At 42.0% G+C, this 23,138-nt stretch overlaps 1 protein-coding gene across 5 annotated transcripts in view; it reads right to left on the bottom strand.

The window, feature by feature from the left end:
- Positions 1-6,249: 6,249 nt before the first annotated feature.
- Positions 6,250-23,138, bottom strand: part of Spice1 (spindle and centriole associated protein 1) — a 41,094-nt gene continuing 24,205 nt past the window's right edge. For 2 of the 5 annotated variants that reach the window (XM_017316923.1, XM_030249036.1), the window contains 8 exons: positions 22,077-22,208; positions 18,950-19,100; positions 17,720-17,944; positions 15,402-15,886; positions 12,540-12,723; positions 9,969-10,071; positions 9,036-9,123; positions 6,350-7,956 (listed from right to left, as the gene is read on the bottom strand). In XM_017316923.1, the coding sequence (XP_017172412.1) occupies positions 7,903-7,956; positions 9,036-9,123; positions 9,969-10,071; positions 12,540-12,723; positions 15,402-15,886; positions 17,720-17,944; positions 18,950-19,100; positions 22,077-22,208 (1,422 nt within the window). In that variant the 3' untranslated portion in view covers positions 6,350-7,902. Of the gene's footprint in view, positions 7,957-9,035; positions 9,124-9,968; positions 10,072-12,539; positions 12,724-15,401; positions 15,887-17,719; positions 17,945-18,949; positions 19,101-22,076; positions 22,209-23,138 lie in introns of those variants that run through there. The other 3 variants (NM_144550.4, XR_384543.4, XR_001781808.1) reach the window with 3 other exon arrangements.

Genomic DNA, 23,138 nt, shown 5'->3' with positions numbered 1-23,138 from the left:
GGAGGGGAACAGCAGGCTATTAGGCGCATGCGCAGCATCCCCCAAGGTTTTTGCCTAAACTGAGGTGTTGCCACAGAGTCGTCCGTGTGCCCTGGGGAAGAAGCTACTGCGACACCCCCCACCCTCAGGAAACAGAAGCCCAGCATTCCAACAATTTATGAACCAGATGACAGAGTATTTGGGTACTTGCCCAACTTTCCAAACCGGCCAAAGGGTCCTAAGGCAATTATTTGCCAATTAAAAACAAAACTTAAAATGGTGTGGTCTTGGCTGCAGAAGGCAGCTTCCAGATACATCAACATCGAAGACGAGTATTTTCTAAAGCTTACCTGTGTTTTTTAAAAAGTAAATAAGGGTTGTGTTGTGAATTCTTGCTGTAGGAGGTGGGCAGCAGCAAGAGGATTAATTTTGGGTTTTTGTTTTTAATCTGCAAGGTATGTATTGGACAAAGGACTTGTATATAAAATATATGACGAGCTCATTCCTGTTTTGTTTTGTTGTTTTTGTTTTTGTTTTTGTTTTTGTTTTTCAAGGCAGGGTTTCTCTGTGTAGCCCTTGCTGTCCTGGGACTCACTCTGTAGACCAGGCTGGCCTCGAACTCAGAAATTCGCCTGCCTCTGCCTCCCAAGTAATGGGATTAAAGGCGTGCACCACCATCGCCCGGCTCATGCCTTTAATAAAAAGGCAAATAACCCAACAAAAACTGAACAAAAAGTTTTGAAGCTACTTTATGAAAGAAGGCATACAAATACCAATGAACAGACCAAATAGGTAAGGCATCACTATCAGGGATGAAATACAAATTAAGATGCAACAACTCAGCCACCGAGAAAGAAAAAAAAGACTGACCAAATACTAGATAGGATTAGTAGTAACAAGAGAAGGTATGTGTGACTAGTGAGAGTATAAATGGGATGTCAGAAAACCACTTAATTTCTTGAAATTTAATCATGCATTCTTATGTAAGGCAGTAATTCATCTCTAGTTTTGCATCTAAGACAAATGAAATATTTAATCTCCTTCATAGTATGTTTATTTGTAACAGGTTAAAGTTGGAAACAAGTCCAGGCATTTGGTATCGGGACACTTAAGTACAAAATTATGGCACAGTCATACAATCAAATACTAATACAGAATACAAAGGTTTATCAATTGACACACATAACGTGGGTCAATCTCAAAATCATGTTGAATGTGAGAAGCCAAAATAAAGATACTGTTGTTAATCCTGAGATTTAACAGGAAAAAACCAATTGCACCATTTTAGGCCAAACTTGAAGCAAGCTTTATTAAATATTAAATACTGACCAAGAGATGGACTTTGGTCAGGACCACTCCCTGGAACTTCCCAGCTGAGTGGCTCTGAGACATCTATTGCAGGGGTTTATAGGACAACCCCATAGGCCACAGTACTGTGTCATGAGGTTTTTATTATATTCCAAGAACCACAACTCCCAGCATTCCAGGAAGTTACCTGGTCCTTGGGCAGGTGGGGCTTACAGGTTAATTTCGGGCATTACTGTATTTTCTGAATGACTCCATTTATATGAAATTCCAAAATAATCTTTGGGGACAGGAACCACATGTATAGTGTTTCCTGCTGGTGTACAGGTGGTAGGGCTGACAGAGATGGACATACAAGGTCAGAGGGATTGGTACTTTATATGCATCCTAAAATTGACTGGTAAATTAAGGTCTAAGCATTTCACTGTACATACATTGTATGGTAACTACAGCATTTAAAAGGTAGAGGTGGCCCACGTAATTTTACAAGCCAGATACAGTTTTCAAATAGACAATATTAATTTCAACACTAAGGCTGAGGAGGTATATGAATAACTATTAATTCACGAGGAAAAAGTATCAGGGTTCTGAACAGGGTGATTTTTATTTTATTTTATTTTATTGTTTGTTTGTTTGCTTGTTTGTTTCCAAGGCAGGGTTTCTCTGTGTAGCCCTTGCTGTCCTGGAACTCACTCTGTAGACCAGGCTGGCCTTGAACTCAGAAATCCACCTGCCTCTGCCTCCCAAGAGCTGGGATTAAAGGCATGCGCCACCATTGCCCGTTTTGGACATCTTTTGATAAGACATTTAACTTCGTGGCCTCTAGTTAAGAGCAAATATTATTCTCCGTTATCTTCCCCTTTGACCCAGAGATAATGCTCTGAGGTCAGACATTTCTTCCCTACCCCATTGAGCAAGAAATTTCCCCAGTTACCCAGGAGTCTCCAATTTATATCCAAAGTTTATAGAACATGAAGCCACGGAGCCAACTGCAATTCCACATGTAGCAGTTCACAAGGTCTGACCCTAGAGGGCGCACACCCCTCAGCCGTGTGCCTTCTTCAAGCTCATATCCCATCATGCTCAGCTGCCCAGGAAGCCTCGCTTGCATCCATGCAGGAACGTTTCCCATCAGTGACTCATTGACTCTCCTAGTCATAATCTAGCTAATTGAGAGCTCAGTTCATTCTCCTTTGTCCTCGTTTCTAGGATTCTAGTTTTACTAAACCACCCACACCCCACCCCCAAGTTCCTTACAGTTTGGAGACTTCTAGAGAAGGTTTTTCTTCACGAATGGAAAGGAAATAGGCACTGCTGACAATACTCTATTTCCAGTGTGGGTGAGACCTTTAGAGCTGTATGCACTGGACCGCAACCAGGAGACAATGAGCCATGAAGGCTAAAACCGTGGAGGGTCTAGCAGACTGGGTTCTTGACCACATGCCTAAGGCAGGGCACCACATTTGGACAGTTTTATTTCTGCATTTTTGTCCTAATAAATAGAAGTACTAGTTGGGACACAGAAAACATCAAGGGAGGATCTATATGCATAGAAAGAATTGTCCTCAAAGCATATAGGAAAGTACAGAAAAGAAGCGGCTAACTCCAGAGATCAGCTCTGTTCTAAGCCAGGTCTTATATATAAGTCCAGCTCAGTGGATTAGATAAAAGCAGAGGTCTAAAATATTGACAGAATTCAATTTTTTGTGATTTAACTTGTTAAATCAGTCTCTCCTCCATTCGTGTGTGTGTGTGTGTGTGTGTGTGTGTGTGTGTGTGTGTGTGTGTGTGTGTAGAACATTCAGAACATGCACACCCGTGCATGCAACAACAGCATTAAGAGGGAAAAAATAAAATATTCAGATTGAAAATAATGACTTTCAAGACCTAAAAGGTATATGTTGGAGGACGGGGCCAAAATTAAAGATTAGGAAAACATAAAAACATGTGCTTAAGTGGAAACTTCAAGTTTCTTTGGAAAGTCGGTTATGTCAAGTGATGTTTTGTTGGGGCACACAGGTGAAAGGATGTCTTGCTAAAGCAGACACATGAAAGCACATGTGACGCTTTAGAAGGAATATATACATAAATACATACACACACACACATATATCCCCATGGACAGTAGGAGCTTGAGCACTGATTTGCATCGGCCCCGCTAGTCTTCGCTGAGGACATGCATGCATTGGTTCGTCTTACACTGCATCGCTGAGCTTCACCTGTGGTGACTTCATAGAGAGAAACTCAGCAAACAACTTTTCATGAGGTACCCGTGGCTTCTTGCTGCTTCTGCAGACTTGGGCTGGTGTTGGGGATTGGTTGTAATGCTTTGCCTTAATTTGGCTCCCCAAATCACACGGGAATCTATGTGTCTAGACACTGAGGGTCCCTGTCCTCAATTGCTTTTTGATTGACCAATAAGGAGCCAGAGCCCAGTGGCTAGGCAGGGTGAAAAAGACGGGACTTTTAGAATTTCTGGGCAAGAAACAAAGAGGGGAGAATAGGGGATTCTGCCATGAGGAGGGCATAGGACAGACCACGTCATGAAGGAGGATAAGATGGCCAAAATGTAGGTAAAGGGGAAAGTGGCCTTGTAGGAGGGCTGCCCAGAAGGAAACAGGGCAGGAAAGATAAAATGTAGATTTAGAAAGTGTTAACTCAGGAATACTGGAAGGTAATGTGTATTAGCCACAGTGAGGTTAGCCCATCCATTGACCTAGTTAAGGGATATCAAAATATAAAGGTTGTGTGTCCTTTCGTTTGCAAATCCAGAGAACTTCCAGTACGGTCAACCAGGGGAGCTCAGAGCAGATTAACTATTCACTGCTACAGTTGGTCGTCCTTGTCGAGGGTTTCTTCTGGATTGAACTGCACTTGCTGATTCCTGTGTGGTGTCTGCCAAGTTGACTGGTCTGTAGTTGCTGATTCATATTGGGTGTTTGCTGGTAGATTGGACTGAGAACGGTGAAGACTGAATTGCCCCAATGAACATTTCTTTTTTTTTTTTTAAAGATTTATTTATTTATTATATGTAAGTACACTGTAGCTGTCTTCAGACACTCCAGAAGAGGGCATCAGATTTCGTTATGGATGGTTGTGAGCCACCATGTGGTTGCTGGGATTTGAGCTCGGGACCTTCAGAAGAGCAGTCGGCGCTCTTAACCACTGAGCCATCTCGCCAGCCCCCAATGAACATTTCTAAACAGGTCTACTCCCCCCATATCCTATTAGCCTTTCTTTTCTACTACCTCTGTTGGGTGGTGGCTAGAGGGGAAGTTGAAAAAAACTTATGCCTGTTCCCAGAAGACACTGATTTTTTTGTTTTTGTTTTTGTTTTTGTTTTGTTTTGTTTTGTTTTTGAGACAGGGTTTCTCTGTATAGCTCTGGCTGTCCTGGAACTCACTTTATAGACCAGGCTGGCCTCGAACTCAGAAATCCGCCTGCCTCTGCCTCCTGAGTGCTGGGATTAAAGGCATGCGCCACCACGCCCGGCAAGACAATGATTTTTTAATGTAAATCTCAATGCTAGCACAGGATAATCTCTATAAGATATTGGTCAGGGAGATGACAGAAGACCCCACCCCCCAAAAATCCACAGCAAACCACCATGCCATTGTTTGTCAATCATAGCTAGATGGTGAGGCCATGCTGCTGAAGGCTAGTATTGAAGTGTTAAGTGCTCAGCTGCAGATGAAACACACACCACCATCATCCAAGGTTCAGGGAACATCACAGAGGGGCAGAAAGAGTATCAGGTGAGAAGGAAAGTCATGACATGTTGTCTTCTAGACATCACATGGCTGTTGTATATGTCATCTGTGTTGTACATTGTACAAAGTAGCTGTGGTTACCTGTACAAGAACAAAGTTGACAAAATAGCAGCAGAGACAGGGAAGAGGCCCCTGAGGAGGAGCTATGGACAGCTGCTGTTCCTCAGGAAAGGAGGCTAACTCTTCTTTGGGGAACTTGGCTATTGGTAAATTGCTCATGCCCCAGTGGGCGGTCCCACATCCACGTGTATGTGGGCAGCATTATTTGGAGTAAGGTTAGTAACAATGACAAAATAAACATGGAAGCAGAGAGGGAGACAGGAAGAAAGGCACTAGGAAGAGTTAGAGGGAGGTAGGGATGGGTAGATAAGATCAAACATTTTATACAAATTTTCCATTCAGGGGTCTGGGAGATGGCTAAGTGGGTGAAGCATTTAGCATGCAAGCATGAGGAATGGAATGTATATCCCCAGCACCCACATAGTGGTCAGGCAACATGTTGGCTCACCTGTAATCTCAGTGTGCAGGAGATGAAAACAAGGGAACCCAGGGGCAAACTGGTTTGCTGGACTGGCTGAAGTGGCGAGCTCCAAGCTCAGCATCAGTATCTATGATGAAGAGTTATGGAGAAAGACATCCAACTCCAACCTCTGGGCCTTCCCACAAACATGCACTTGTGCACTTGCACCTGCACACACAGGCAAGTTCACACACACAAGAACACCCTTACACCAATGCCATGCATACACACATGGAAAAAAAAAAAAAAAAACACATTCACAGAGAAAGCAGGAATACCAAAATGGTTTTATCTCAGAAAAATTCAGTCTCTTAGTCAGGGTTTCATTGCTGTGAAGGGATACCATGACCAAGGCAATACTTACCAATGCAAACATTTAATTGGGGCTGGCTTACAGCTTCAGAGGTTCAGCCCATTATCATCATGGCAGGAAGCATGGCAGCGTACAGGCAGACATGGTGCTGGAGAAGAAACTAAGAGTTCTACATCTTGATTCCAAGGCAGCCAGAAGGAGACTCTTCTGCATTGGGTGGAGCCTGAGAACCTCAAGCCCCACCTACACAGTGACACACTTCCTTCCACAAAGCCACATATCCTCCAATAAGGCTACACCTCCTAAAAATGCTGATCCCTATGGCCATTGAAACACCTGAATCTACGGGGGCCACACCTATTCAAGCCACCAGACAGTCTTTATTAAACAACTTACAAAATGTACAGGACGAGGGGACGACATCTGCAAGACGTAAAACAAATACAGACTCCACACAACTTCACCAGTGCCAGAAGAAAATCATTTTACTTTTTGCTGTAATTTAGAAGCCCAGGGAGGGGAGGGGAGGGGAGCGCTGAGTCAGGGGAGCTTCAGTGTGACCCTTTCCCCCTCCCAACTCACTCAAGTTGAAAATTACTAACATAGCATGGCAGTTATCACTGAGACAAACTGAAAACAGAAGCCAACATTTGAGAAACAGTCAGTACATGAAAGACAATCCATTTTAGGTAAGTTAGGGCAAGGAAATGACTAACAGTTTTTTATATTTCTTTTTCTAAGTTTCTAACATAATCATAAAATCAGTGTACTGCATTTAGACATTTGAACAAAATGGTCATTACCATTGTTGAGGCCGGCCCAACCCCCAGGATAGCTGTAGCCATTTTGTTCCATGCCTGCCAACAACTTCATATCGTTGCTATAATATGCTTGCCAGTTACTGACACAGAAAAATAATTGACTCAGAGCAGGTTCATGCTGACCACATACCCTGTTATGTTTCCTATGTTCTGAGGTTTGTTTATCTTAAGAAATGCCACAAAGCTTTAGGTAGGACCCATCAAATTAAAGGTCAGTATGAACTGTTAGATCTGAAATGGCTTGAGTCAGCCTACTGGGCAGCACTTTCTGCTCCTGCATATGAGCTCACTGTGGTTTTTACAGTTTTAGCCTTAATAAGCTGACAGAGAAAGATGCTCAGGGTCATAGCCTCAGCCCTGAACTCTAAGCTATGGCCTTGACTGATCAGTTTCAGGGTGTGCGTTCAATTAACCATTCCTGTCTGACTGAGGGCAGTGACTGTGTGGTTTGTGGGGCAACTACTGGACCCCAACAATCATTACTTACTAGATGGGCATTATCATTTTGAAATTTTCACACTTAAAAACTCCATAAGATTTTTATTAAACACATAGCTACTTTTACGTGCTTAAAGAAAATAGACATTCCTCCACCCACTTCCCGTTCTTTTGTTGAGACAGGGTTCTCTACGGAGCTCAGACTGGTGTGGAACTCATTATATACTACACAGCCCTTGCCTCCGGCTTCTAAGTCAACATTAAGATTATAGGTGTGCACCACAGCCCCAGCCTTTAGTTTTCTTAAAGCTGTACATTCAATTTGAAATGATGGATAATAGAAAAAAAAAGTATCACGTTTTTCTGAAAGCCAGAACAACTTTATTTTAAGTTATACATAAAGCCAATTAGTTCTTGTGGGAAGGTGATTGCATTTAAGATGCACTAAATAACAAACAAACATTCAACCAAAATGACAAAAGTAACAATGTATCACTAATGCATTTAACAAGGCTAAACAAATATAAAACTTAAACTCCTGCAAAGCTTTACTCACAGGGAATTAGAGGTGCTTTGTTGAAAAAACATTTGAAAAGGTAAAATATTAAAATAATTCTTTTTTCTGTTTCCATAAATACAGGATACCTATGCAGGTTTTATCTGAAGAAAAATGTTATTAACTTGAAATGGAATCTGTGAAGTGCGAAGGAAAGGCCAGGAATAAGTCACTGAGGACACTCTCTGCTGGGGCTTCACTTACGGTATGTGGGCAGAGAGAGCAAACCAACCTTCTTCATTTTTTTTTTCAGTCTGTTGAACAAAGATGCAGAGAGGAGTTAGACATGAGCCCACTAGAGACTCAGAGACATTTAAACCGAGTACATTCAACAAAGTCGCATGTGTTAAATGGCTTTGAAGTGTCAGCTCTACTGGCAAAGCTCCTGCCCACGAAGACACCAGACAGCTGGTTGCCTGTTCAGCAGGTGTCCTAGTAAAAACCTAACTTTCAGAAGGAGAAATCCAACATTTATTCAACTGTAGATACAATTTGAAACATGATGAAAAAAATAAAGTTACTGGATCTTGGCAAATTAAATGATACCAAGTTCCATGAACCATGGATAACTGTATCAAAGAGATAACTTTAAGCTTTTCAGAATGTAAAATCAGAAAGGACAAAATTGTAAAGCCAGGCAACTGGGGCAGCTAACTAACTAAGGCAGTTGGTGCATTTGGGCTGTGTCGATCTCTATGATCCAATGCCTTCCATATCTCTTAGCAGTTTACCTCTGGAGAAACAACTTTTACAATTCTAAAGACATTTTTTTAATCTTCTATGATAAACACTGAATTTTCAACATTATCAAAACAAATAAAAATGCCTCCTGTGAAAAGATCTACATAAATTGTAAATGTTTAGCTTCCAAACAGTCTGGACCAAACCAGAACTTATGAAAGCATACAAAGCATTCATTTGCCCTCGGTGTTATCACCCATCTAAAAAAGGTACCCTCAGCTGTGGTACACTGGTGTAAGTACCCAGACCCAGGACTGGCTATCCCAAACTCTACTTAGTCACCCCAACAATGGCAGGAGCAATACCTCAAATCTATGACCCACTCAAGACTTGGGAATCAATCCTGAAACTAGTTAACTCCTAGTCTCTGAAGGAAGACACTTGAAATCCTACCAAATTCTAGCTTATCTCTTAGTTACCATACAAGACAAACAAATGACTTGTTTTTCAAATGAAGATAAATTATAGTCTTTCTTTTCCTTGCACAGTTTCTATCATGTTAAAGACACTAAGAATAGTAATGGACGTTAGTCATCTTCCACCTGCACTCTCTCAACCCTACATAGTACACTGATAATATTTTATAACATACCTTTGTTCTTGGATTAACTGGTGTGAACTTCCCACTTCCTGAGGTGGCGTTTAGTGGAGAACAAGAATTGCTGATCGCCCCTGACGATCTATCAAGGAGAAATAAGCAGGCAGTCAGAGGGGGAGATTTACCACGAGCCATCGATCGTGCAACTGCTCTCTTTACTGGGAAGACCTGGAAAGGGTTTGGCTGACAGGTCCAAAACGGGTCGTTACACTTGACCAACACAAAGCTTAAAACTAATAGTTTACTCTCAGCGTAGTTTAGCTTTATAGAAAGAGTGAAGGTTCGGCATTCTCATGTGCCTGTCACCTCCATCTCTAATACTGCTTCTCTTATTTATAACATCCTGAATTAATACATCACCACTGACCACCCAAGCCTGACTCACTACTAACAAAGTCCAGTTTCCACTGGGGTCTCTCTGTATGAGATACATTCTGCAGATTTTGACAGATAACTGCGCATGCCTTCCATAAATAATACCATACAGGTACGACTTTTAAAGGCTGTGCAGGAGTGGGAAGGTGGTCAGGGTAGCCTGGGAGCGATGAGAACTGGAGCAGAACGGTAGATACAAGGATGCAGGGTGGAGACAGGAAAGCCAGGGAACTCCTTCCTGACTCGCCTACCAATCACGTGGCTCATCTAGGCCAATCAGCTTTGTGTTCACTTATTGCAAGGATGAAAGTGCTACCAGTCAATGTATCTACCCTGGGAGATAGCATCTCCTAATTTTGTAGCCATAAATGCATAAAGATCAGCCCATTTCTGTTTTAAGCAGACAACCCTACTCGGTCAAGCTTACTTCTCACCTTATTCTCTCTGTATGAGTGAGTCTGTCTGAACTTAAGTTAAAAAGAAACCTAGTGCAGAGAGAAAGGCACACAGACACTATTGATGCTTTGAGTACCAACAGCCCTGTGGCCCTACCTTCTTGAACTGTTCCCACTGACAGGAGACACAGTATTGCATTTTGAACTCTCTGAAGCCTCCATTCCTGGAACAGACACCTCGATGGTTCGCTTTCCTTCTTCTAAAATATAAAAGTAAAATTTAATGTCCTTACTTCTCACTAAGAGAAGTAATATCTTTGTTAAATTTCAACATTATTAGAAATTATTTGTTACAATTTTAGGTGTTTATATAGTTTTGTCATGATGGCTTACAGAAGCACTTGAGAGATGGTTTTTAAAAAATGAACTGTTACAACAGGAAACTTTAGCTACTTGTCAATTGGGCAGCATGCCAGTTTACAGAATGCCAGAATCTTCCAACAAGTGGTATCATATCAGAGCAAGCAGTGACAACCAGTGGGCCCTACGATACATTGGGGAACAGGAAAGAGGATGAAGAGAAGGGGTGTGTATGTGTGTATGGGGGGGGGTGAATATAGTTAAAATACATGCATTTGTGAAATTGTCACAGAATAAAATTTTTTTTTTAATTAAAAGAGAGCTAGCCGTAAAGTTTAATTTTTGAATTTGATAAAACTAAATAGGGTTTCTTTTACCCTTACAGCTATGAAGTCTGATCTTAAGAATGACTTGCGGGATCCTCTATGATTATGATGGCTATAAAGTATTTTACTAATAAATGTCTATTGACTGTTTATCTACTTAGGAAACCCTGAAGATTCACATAATTAGGCTTTGCTTTGGCCATATCCAAGTCCATGGTACAATATATCTGATCAAAACCACACGGCAGGGAAGGTCGTAGGTCCCGAGTAGAAGAGAGTTACTACGGTTGTCTGGCTAAACTGTTATGTCAAGCTGCCTTCTAAGTATCTCTCTTTACAGCCACAGAAAAAAAATGCCACTCTCAGCCTTATTCAGAGCAGCTTGGCTCGGCAGAAAACTGTGGTGAATACAGACTCTTGGCTGCTCACAGTGCTGAGAATAAGAGCCAGTAAAGTACCTCTCAAAAGGACCTCTATAGCTCCTCCTTCAAGGCTCAGAGAAAACCTTGGAAGAGGGTAGAACAAATGTAATAGCTGGAGGGAAAACAAGTTATCAGCATGAGAAAGGGACAGTAGGCAGGGGGCTGCCAGGGCTGTAGGAGAAGAGAGAAAGGCAGGGGGCTGTAAGAGAAGAGAGAATAGCAGACTGAGGGTGAGAAGAGCCAGAATGTATTATTCACGTATAAAATTGTCAAACAACAAAGCTAACTAATTTTTTTAAATTCCCCCAGTTATACTACAAAACCATGACACTGTTTACTCTAATTTTTATTATACCCCACAGAGGTGACTATAAAATCAAGAATTCTATTTTGGGTGTGTTGAATACTAGATGAGATAGCAGAAATAAAGATAATTTTCAAGCTTACAGAAAGCAATGTCACATTCACAGAATCACACGTTAGGCTGTTTTGCTTTATGTCCCCAACTATTCTCAGAACCAGCTGACATTTTCTACACTTATTGTTTCTGTGTGGTCCCCAGTTTGGTGCTGGAATATTTAAGACCACACATGGCAGGCACCTTGCAGGATTCATATGTGAACAATTTACGTATTTGAGCCAGAATTTGCCTCCAGCCTTCATGACTATGAAGAACTGAAGACAGCTATTGGTCAACTGAGGAAACCTAGAATAAATACAAAGGAAAGGCTTTAGGGAAAATAAATTACCTGTTACTTTCTAGAAATCCCCAAGAGTCTCTTGTTCAAATTTTCAAAAAATAAATAATTTCCAACAGAGGTGAAAACTCTTAGTGGTAACCCAGTCATGCAGGACACTAAGGTGGGTCCCTGTAAGCACCATAGCTTTAGCATCTCAGGAATGCCTTTCAGTTCGTCACAATTAGCTTTAGACTGGGATCCAATCAATATCTTTGATGTAGCACCACCCTTGAGGGCATAAATGTATTTTTGGCTAAAAGCAACTTTGAGCTACTTCATTTATTCAGCACTGTTTGAACAGGACTACTATGAAAACTCAATTATTTTTTAATTTCTTTATATATTCTTAAATGTAACAAAATAATGTAAAAACTCAATTGAGTGGAAATATGTTCCTGGTTTTAAGAGAGCAATTATTTGTAATCTGATGTGATAACATTTATAGATACTTTATGCAGCATATATCCTAAGCGAGTCACATACTGTATGTGACTTCGATGGTGTCTCCCTAGATGCCAGAGACTAACTATAGAACAAGAGGCAGCTTTGCTTGTTTGCTTGCTTGCATTTTTTTTTTTTTTTTTTTTTTTTTTTTTTTGGATACAGGGTTTCTCTGTGTAGCCCTGGCTGTCCTGGATGGAACTTACTCTGTAGACCAAGCTGGCCTTGAACTCAGAAATCCACCTAAGAGGCAGCTTTCTACCACTATTTCTGCCAAGCCACTTACTCTCTGCCCCAAGCCAGCGTCCTGTGGCACAGAACTGGGGGACTAGGACATGGAATGTTATGGAGGTTATGTTGACTCAGCAGGAACTTTCACAGTTGGGAGAGTGAAACCACACTTCTACATTTGTAAGTCAGGAATCACACTGTGACCTACCGGCCCACGCTCTGAGAGGTGACTCCACGGGTGACACCGGTGATGAGGAAAGGTTCAAGCCCACAAGTTTCTGCTGCTCTATCAGCTGGAGCAGTTTGCTGCGCGCCTCCATGCTCTGTCGGTTCAACTCTGCAATCCGCTCCTCCATGCTACTTGGCGTTAAAGACTGAACTGCTGGGAAATTCTTTAGGGGGAAAGGTATAAATCCATCATTAAAACCACTCAACTCTGATTTTTCTACTAAGTACCAGCAATTCAGTATTTATGAGCCTTGATATAAACATAAATGAATGATGGGGTAAAATAGTTTACAAATCATGTAATTGAAGCATGAGGGCTAAAGCAAAGGCATACACAAATTTTTCCACTGCTGCATGAACGAAGCCGCCCGGCGCCTGCAGCTCCTACTACTTGCCTCAGCTGAAAGAGGGAGGGAGGGGGAGGGGGAGGGGGAGGGGGAGGGGAGGAGAGGAGAGAGAATGAGAATGAATCACAAGAGCAAAGACACATCTGCCAGGGAGGTAAATGGCACACTCCTATCGATGACAGATCAGAGTGGGGACAGACTACACAGGAATATCTCTGAATCTGAAAAGACTGCTTTTAAAACTTCAATCTTCAAACAAGCTTCGTGAGTTATCTGGCAAAGACTCTTAAGCATACTATTCCTTTGCTTTTAGCTTCAGAGATCTGATTTAAGAATATCTGTGATTAGAAAGGAGCATAAGACAGTAAAATGGTCTAAATAGAGAGTAAAAGCCCAAACAATACAAAACAAAAACTACTCCAGCGATACAATATAAGTTTAATTTGAAAAGCCCAAGAAAAATGTACTTTGACCATTCATAATAATTTTATTTAGTTAAATAGATCCCTTTGAGGGGAAAAACAAATACATGACAAAAATGACTAATTTGAACTAGTGTTTTTTTGCTTTTGTCTGTTTATATTTTAAAGGTAAGTAAACCAATAAGAGTCAGAGGCTATTTTGTATTTCTGATTAAAATAGAAAGGGGGTGGTAAAGGCAGCAGCATCAGACCTCCCTTCCCAGGGAGTATTATTTAGAAAGGCCACAGGCTCAACATTTAATTGTGTTAACTTTTCAAAAGCAACAGTGATCTGTTTCAAATGATCTTCAAAACTCTACAAACACATAACATAATATGCAAACACACTTGTGCCTGTACATGGCTGCTGCCCACCACTGAAGCTCCTTCCTGGCCTGCACTCTTGAGCCAATGATAACAGAGGTGGCTCCTACTTCCACCTCCCACTTTCCTCACCAAAGCACTCGGTCATGATTTGAAAGCCCCTAGGAACGTGGCTAGCTCAGAAACCCCCCAGCCCCAGGCTGCCCCAGGCTGCCCCAGGCTGCCCCGCGCCTTCCGCCTTCCGACTGCAAGAGCAGTGTAGCTGCTGTCAGATCCTTACAGGCGTCACCTTTGCTCAAAACGGGTCAAAGAAAGCACCCTGCGTGACCGGGTGTGCCATGGACACTCCTGTCGGGGACTCAGACTCACGTTTCTCCCCACGAACAATGAAATAAAGGCTTAAGTGATCAGACTCGTCAACTTTACTTATAAATGTCTTCACTGACAGAAAGACAGACCCACATGTTCTCACTCATGGAGAGAGCCTACAAAAGCTGACCTCACAGGAGCTAGGAGGGGCAGGGAAGCTTTTCCAGAGGGGACTCAGAACAGTTAGGGATGCTCTGTTTAATCGTTTTCTCGTTTTATTATTTGTTTGTTTTAAAAGACAGAGCTCACACTCTAGCCCAGAATGGTCTGGCACTCACTAAAGCAGCCCTGGTTGTCCTCAAACACATGTCAATCCTGCCTTGTGTCTCTTGAAGATTGCTGAGCCAACATACCTGCCACTAGTTACACAGAATAAAAAACAAACAAAACAAAACAAAACCACCTGCTCTCTATGTAAGACCGCTGCTCCTCCAAATGTGAGCAGACCAGCCACTCTGGCATCACGGAGGAACGTATTACAAAGGAACTGGCTGAATCCCAGACCTACTCAGTCAGGCACTACAGTTTAGCCAGATCCTCAGACCGTTCCTATGCACACTGAAGTCTGACTGATTCTTTAAGTGTAATTTCTATAGGAAAACTCATTCTGTGCCCTAGAAAAAGTTATTCAAGAGTTAAGGGCCAACTCTTCTTTAATAGGCCCCATTAAGAGTAAATTACTTTTAATTAAAATCCAGTTGTGCAGCAAGCGCTCTAGGTCCTCCCAACTCCATCTCATTCACTCCTAGCTTAGCCTCAGCCCTCCTACAGTTTAGTTAGTTTTCTTTTTTCATGTGTTCATGTATTTTGATTTTCATGTTGTAAAACAAGCTAACAGGTAAGTTTGATCTACTTGTAAGGAAGATATGTCAAAGCTATTCAGAGTCACTTCTGAGAAGAAACCTCTTTGGATGTCTGTTAAAGCCTGATATGAAATGTCCCAACTCATACACTGGGGGCTTGCTTGCCAGCCCCTGGGCTTTAGGGAGTGACCGGCTTCTGAGGGCTTTAATGAAGGATCTATAACGTGAAAGTATTATGGGTAGGCGGTGACTGGGAGGAGGCAGGGCTTAGCTAGAAGAATTTCATCACCTGGGCACATCTTACAGACATGTACCTTATCCTCTGACCCTTACGGACCACGTGTTCTGGCCACCATGAAAGTCTGTTTGTCTAACCTAAGGGCCAGAGCAATAGATTCTGACACAGGGAGTCTGAAACCATGAGGGAAAACAAATCTTTATTCCCTTTGCGGCCCCTTTAGACTGCAGTGACAGGTCTCACAGTGTCCAACCCTATCTCACTCCTGCTGTGTCCCAGGCAGTCTCAGCTGGTACTTACAGTAGACACTTCACTGGCACTTCCCTGTTTGCGTGGCTCCCGCAGTCCATCACCTTGCTCTCCCCCTGAGCTGGTAATATTGTTCAGGTGGGCCTTGATGGCTGAATTCTGCAGTGTGAGCTCGGCGATCCGGGCCATAATGTCCTTCCTCTGCACCAGGGCCTCCGATGTTCTGAGCTGCTGCCCATCTCCAAGCACAGTGGGCTCCTCTGACAACACGGGGTTTCTTGGCTGCTGAGTGCTGGGAAGGGAACTACAAGGCGGCTGTGACAGGCTAACAAATGCTGGCTGCCCTTTGTTCTCCAGGTCTTCTCCCATGTGCGAGACTCTCCACCTCTGAGTGAAGAGACGGTTTTCCTCACTTGAGTTCTGAATGTCTGGATCAATAGGCAGGGCCTTCTTTTCCCAGTTCTGCTCCTTCTCTATAACTTCCACAGTGGGGGGAATTCGTGGGGCCGGACGAGTCTGAACAGTCCTCCTCAGAACTGTGAGTACCAATTTTAAAACAGTCATATGCATCTTATTTTTTAATCAGTCAGTGCTATAATCACAGCATCATGCTGTCATAGGAAATATGCAATAGAAGGGTTTAGCCTCCGAGTGCCTAAAGTAGTCTCATAAAGGAATATGGACAATCACGCACAAAAACTTTCATATTCCTGAGACCACTTAGTAGCATTCTGAAAAACCATGTGTCACAATCGTTTTTAATATACTTTGACATATGTACCTCCTACCCAGAAACAGTGATGCATGCCTGTAATCACAATTGAGAAGGAATGATCGTGAGTTTAAGGCCAGCCTGGGCTGCCTAGTGAGACACGAGTGTGTGTGTATGTGTGTGTGTGTGTGTGGGGGGGGGGGATTGAATAATTACTATAAGGATTAAAAATCTAATATAAACAAACATCACAATTCAAGGCTTACTTCCTTATTCTAGACATAATTAATAACTCCCCAGACCTCTAAGAAATACTAAACTACTGAGTTAGAGAAGAGGCGTCTTAGTCCGAAACTCCCCCCAAGTGACTAAGGAGTGGGCAAACCACCAGTACGTGGCTCCAGCCCAGTATCATCTCCACTTCCCCTGAGCTGGTCTGACAATGACCAATTTGCCATAGAAACAGCAAAGTGCACTTCTAGTAACAAGGCTTTGCCACTTTCTTTAACCTCTGCAACCTCCTCAGTTCCTTACTGAAAACACATCAAAGTACAGACAATCTGAGGAACTTAGGGTTCCAAAGATATAACTTAGCTTCTACTATAATTTTTAAAGAAAAAAAATCCATGCAAAAAATGTACACTCATGAAAAAAAAAAAAAAAAAAAAGAGAGAAGGATCTTTAAAAGCACATCCTTCAAAGACGTGCGCTGCTGACCAACCTGTGAAAACTATCTTTGAAAAGAGGAGCTAGAAAGCTGCCTCAGCAGAAGTCACTAGCACACAGGCCGGAGTTCCAGTCTGACACCACACAGGAGAGAACTGACTCCCCAGAGATGTCCTTTGACCTCCTTGTACAAGCCACAGCATCCACAGGCCTAGTTCTCTCTCTCTCTCAAAATTAATTAATCAAAAATTTAAAAGGTGGAAAGTGATAAAGGAATATAATGTTGTCAACTGTTGGCCTCCACACAGGCTCACATGGGTGAGGGAACACACCCCCCCTCCAACACACAAATAAACAAAAATAATTAAAAATATTTTTCAAGGACTAGTGACACAGAGTTAAGTGGGTTAAAGTCCTTGCCACTAAGCCTGATGACCTGGATTTGATACCTAGGAACCACGTGGTAGAAGGCAAATCTATTACCACAAGTTCTCTCTGACCTCCATATGTGTATCATGGACCTTTGCACACGCACGCGCATGCGCACGCACACGCACACACACGCATGTGCACATTGGTCAGCAGTGGCATGTCTTTGAAGAGTGTTCATTTTCAGATCCTTCTCACACTGTCTCTGGGCTGCCATGAGGTGAGAGGCTTTCCTCTGCCATATCTTGTTCTACCAGCATTCAGAAAGAGCAGAGCTAGCTGGTCACAGACCACCGAATCCAGGAACAAAAAGCAAGTCCTTCCTTCTTCAAGTTATCCTGTTACTTTCAGAGTGATGGCTGGGTGCAGGGGAACTACCCTAAAAAATGCATGTGTGTGCATGTGCGTGTATGTATGTAATGTACACATACATTACAACTCACTTTACATATATACATACACACACACACATACAACATACACACATATATACATTATCATATAAGTGAAGAGGAAAAAAAAAATCACAGCTTCCATATAAATATAGGAGAAGCATGCTTACCATCCTGGAGAGGAGAGAATTCTGAGTTGCTCTTCTGCCTGGGTGGTGTTAGCATCACAGCTGGCTCGAAAATATGGGTTGGGAAATTATTGGCCAGATTCAAGTTTTCTGTGGGGGTTGGCCCCTGAGATAGTTTAACAGGCAACTCTTCCTGTGGGAATTCAACCACTTCTTCCCCTCTGAACATCAATGGCATGGAGCCATTACTGCTTATAACAGGACCCTCTGAGAAAGATAAGAGGACATTAACATGAAAGGAACAGAAAGGACACATGGGCCCACACTTAAATAACTCCCCAGACCCATGCAAAGCGTATAAACTACTAAGTCAGAGAGCTAGAAGAGACATTCAAGTGAAAATCCTGTATTTATTCTATGTAATTCTTTATGTGTCCGTGTGTGTCTGTGTGTGTGTGTACACTGCATGCTTTTAGAAGCTCACAAAGGCTGGAAGAGGGTTTCAGATGCCCTGGAACTGTACAGGCAGGAGTTATGAGCTACCACAGGGGTACCATGAACTGAACCTGTGTCTTATGGAGGATTATTTAAGTTTTCTTAACCATGCAGCCATCTCTCCAGCCTCCAGGTATTTATTCTTAAATGCATTTAAGTAGTAGGAAAATTCCTCACTCTCTCAACTATACCCTCCTTTGCCAGAAACTCAGAGGCAGAAAACTCGTTTCAGTAGGAAAAGCTGTTAAAGACTCAAAGCTATCTTCAGAAAGCAGACCCCACCACCCACAGCACTAGCTTCCCAATGGTCATGACAAATAAGACAAGAAGAAAACTGTAATATACTGACTTCTGTATGCAAGCATCATTCCACAACAAGATCACTTGGTGAGTTATGGGTCAACAGTGTGGTGCATTCTGTGCTACCCTAACAGGGTTGTAAGGGTGAGACTTAGGAAGATGTGAACCAATTTTCATCTCTATAACATTTCTAACTTTCCCACAGGCAATAATAATTCCCAATAACTGTGAAGTACCATAAGCCCTGGGTTTCTCACCTTTGAGTAACTAAAGGTTTCTTAGTAGCAAAGTTAACTCACCAACATTATAGTGATGAGATATCAACAGCAAAGCCCACCAGAAAAGAGTGACCTCATACAAACTACATTCCATCCCACCACTTCCTCTAATCCACAAGCTCGATCTTTTTTGCTTATTACTACTCTAAAGATATTAGGTAATTTGATAACAGACGGGGAATAATAAGACTCCACCTACCTACATTATCCACAAGTCTTCTACCCATAGCTGCCCTTTCTGGTGCTTGACTTTCTTGTCTGGAGTTATTTATCACAGGACAGTTCTTAATGGCATGTGTGAGCGATATGAGCTGCTCATCTGTGGTAACCATGTACTGCTGAAGTCTCGCCTAAAGAAAACCACACATCACTGGCATAACAAACAGCAGTCATTATCTAAAGAGTAAGCCATACAGACATGTGAGTGTGTGTGAGTGAGTGTGTGTGTGTGTGTGTGTGTGTGTGTTATCATTTTAAATACCTACCCTAAAGCAATGTTATTCATAATTAGAAATGTCCTAGACGAATCATGGTGATGAAGTAGTAGTTAAATAACTAACTACTATTACTAAGTACTCTGCTATCAAAATTAAGTCTTTTTATAGAGCTTTTAATTTGCAAAATCTTTTCACATAGATGCTCTCTACTGACTAGCTACAATAAGAGAGTGATACATTAGGTGGGGGAAACTCAACAGAGCATTCATGGACACCAAAGTGGATAAACTCTAATGTCATAAAAACATATCTTCATGTATGTGAAACAATGTGAAGAGCAAAAGAAAAGCACAGCATTCTCTATGTAGGATAATTACAGCTTTCTATGAAAGTAACTGTAGTTAATGTATACTCAGAATTGTCTATGGATGTGTATATACCTACTAATGTTATAGAATTTTCCAATTCAAAATAAAGACAATATCACACCAACTGATTAGCTTATCATCTATCATATAACTGAACATGTTTGGAATTCCACTCTCACATTAAAAGTCAACTTCACTGTCTAGAAGTTTAGATGGATTTGTTTTTTTCTTTATCTGTTTCATACTGTAGATGTAAATAGGTAATGTAAAATCAACAAGTCTGACTACAATCACAAAATGCAGGCCTTTCATAAATATTGGCATATAGTCCTTACAGGTATAGAAGATGGCAGGTGAAAGGGAAGAAAGCAAAGTTCTATGGCCTGCCAAAACCTTATAACAAAGACAAGAGAAACCAGTGACACAGCTGGTGACACATGCCATAAGTGCTTATAAATGCAGACAACGAGTAAAAGTAGGTGTGGTCCAGACGTCAGAGAGAGTACCAATGTGTAGTATCAATGAATACAGCGTACAAAACAACTTTCTCCTCAAGTTTCACCCTCGTATGTTCAGTGGTCTTTTAAGTTTCCCCATGTAGGACTCAAATAGACTTCAAACTCAACCTAGACAAAGCCAAGCTCCTCTTGCCTCCTACAACATACACGGCAGCTTCATCTTTTAAATCCAAATCCCAAACTGCACAATTACCTTTGGCTTTTTCCCTCACGTCCTTTCCTTTGCTCCATTTCCAGTGCGTTTGGTTGGCCTTCACAATACACTTTGAATTTGCTCCATCTGTACACCATTTCCCACTTCTGCTCTGGCCACGCTGCTATTCCCTACCTGAATTAATCTCACAACGCCTAGATGTACTCTGCTACCATCCCTAGTTCTGTCCTCAACCTGTAGTCTGAGACAACACAGTGATTTCACAGGGCCACCAGAGAACAGCTTCAGTTCTCAAGAGAAGAGAAAGCAGTGAAGACACCGACTATGCAGCATCAGCCATCTATTAGCTGGAAGCAATTCAGTTTGAAAATAAGATTTCATTATATTCTTTTTGGTAGTTTAATATCTTCTTAGGCCAGCATGGCAGCACACGTCTGCATTTCTATCATGCAAGAAGTTGAGACAGGAGGACCACAAAGCCAAGGCCACATTAAGCTACATACATAGTGAGACCCACTCTCAAACAGTAACAAGAAAGACAACCAAAAAGCCATCCAATCTTCTGATGGCTGGTTTTCTGGAAGCAGCTATGTTTAAAAACGTTTTGGGTAGAAACACATTGTGGGATAAGAAATAAGGACAATGATGTCCAATATAACTAAGGATAGTTACACAGAATCAGAAAAGAACGCATACCTCACTGGTAAATAACTGTAGTCATTTAAGAACAAAATAAATATATGACTCTTCATTTCTACATATATATTAAGTATTTATAAATATTAATTAGGTATATTATTGTCAAACAGCTCCTAAGTGGTTAGAACCGGAGTCAGGGGACACTAAGTGGCCCAACAAAGGCAGCCCTCTCTGCTATGGCCCACGCAGCACAGTGCGGTGAAGTAGTCTTCAGGTGGATTAGCACAGCAGAGCACAGTGCATGCTTAGTAGCTCAGATGACCCTTCTAAGACTTAAGTCACATCATGACTCTTGCCTTCGGTGGTTCCCCACTTCTTTTGCCTAATTCTTTAAACTCAGCATGCAAAGAGTCCTAAGGAGGTAAGGATATGGCTCAGTCAGTACAGTGCTCACCACACAAACATAAGGACCTGAGTTCAAATCCCCAGCTCCAATGTAAAATGCTAGGTACAGCAGCACATGTTTATAGCATCAGTGTGGGGGCAGAGACAGGTAGATTCTCAGAGCTCACTGGCCAGAGTCCAGTCAAACTGGTGAGCTTCACATTCATGGGGACCCCAACCTCAAAAAGTAAGATGAAGAGTGACTGAAGCTGACACCAACATCAACCTCTGTCCTCCACACAGACTTGTACATACACATGAATACCTATAGTCACATAATGCATACAAAGAAAGAATATTTAAAGAAGCACGCAAGCAGTCAGTGTTCTAGGAAGGATATTATATGCCTTTTTATAGAGTCACCAAAAGCAATCACAAAGAGTACCTAATACCAGTGCAGAAGGGTTCAAAGGCTGTCATCCTTTCCTCTAATACCCTTTCCTCTAAAATGACAAGTGGCTACCAGAACACTCCTTCACACTTTAAATGACCACGGTATTGGTAGGTATTGAAATGTAGATCCTGCTATCCCCACTCCATAGCATATTTCTTAGAAATAGCAAACTTATCCTATGTATTATATGCAGCTTATGTTTTGACTACAGAACCCTGGCATAACAAACGCTCATTACTACCCACTGCTGCTGCCGACGTGACAGGTAGTCACATCAGAGCAGCTAAGCCACCCGCAGCTCCAGGAGACGCTTACATGCACGTAGACATGCTCACTATCAAACATGGAGCCTTTGGGAGGGCAAGTGAATACCTGCATGGTACTATTCTCTTCTCTGAGGGAGAGGATTTCAGCTGTCAGGGCATCAATGAGCTCTCGGTGATCACCTAACATCTGTTCCAGCTGCTGCCTTGTCTCTACTTCTTTCCGAAGTTGGATTTCACTCTGCAAAAGACAAGAAGAAAAGTAAACTCCCACCAGTGGGATCACATACTGACAACTCCACTTCTACACAGACAAGATAGCAAGGACACTTACAGAGAAGCAACAACCACGACAGCGATGAGACTTAAAACTTTCATTAGAAGGCTACATTTAATTCATAAAAACGTACTTTTTTTGTTCTAGTTCCATCTTAAAGAACTACTTTTTTTTTTTTCATTTAAAAAGTGAAGGGCTGTGCATGAATACAGTTTGAACACAAAGCCCGTCTCTAGAACGACTCATTGGTGTCTGACCATGACAGTGAGCTACATGGAAACAAGCAGGCTGGTTACAAGCTAGGAATGAGAATTAGGCTTTCCACTCTACACTCTTCTGTATGCTTCTATTTCATGTTGTGTGATATACCGCCAATCAAAACCTGATTGTTAAAATATACTTTGAAACAGGTACTATATTGACTACTCTACGAACTATCATAGCTTTGAAAGTATGTGAACAGTTACAAGGCGCATGTCATAGGCCTGCTGTTGTTCCTAAGCACTAGCACACTTTCAAGGACTCCAGACTGACTGGAAAAGAATCCTGGGAGGTGGGAGGATAACAGGAGTGGAAGGGGTCTACTGAAAAGACGTTCCCATGTCTGACAGCGCAGAAACCGCTCATTATAAGGCACTCTGACGAAAACAACCCCAGATGACACATCAACCACAGTGACACAGCTACTGCTTAAAGTAAAGTTTCTTAACATTTTTGTCATATTTGTTCAACATATTTAAGCACATAAGTAACCTGTATGTAGATGTTTTAATGTCTGCATGTACATGTGTATGAGGGTGTGCATGCATGGAAACCTCAAGTGCCATTCTCAGAAATAAAGGCAGGGGCTCTCTCTCACTGACCTAGAGTGGAGCTTGCCAATTCGGCTAGACT

This window comes from Mus musculus, chromosome 16 (genome assembly GCF_000001635.26).
Source record: "Mus musculus strain C57BL/6J chromosome 16, GRCm38.p6 C57BL/6J".
In the NCBI taxonomy this organism is placed as follows: domain Eukaryota; kingdom Metazoa; phylum Chordata; class Mammalia; order Rodentia; family Muridae; genus Mus; species Mus musculus.
Note: the sequence above shows the minus strand (reverse complement) of the source record. Positions and strands in the feature narration are given on the sequence as shown.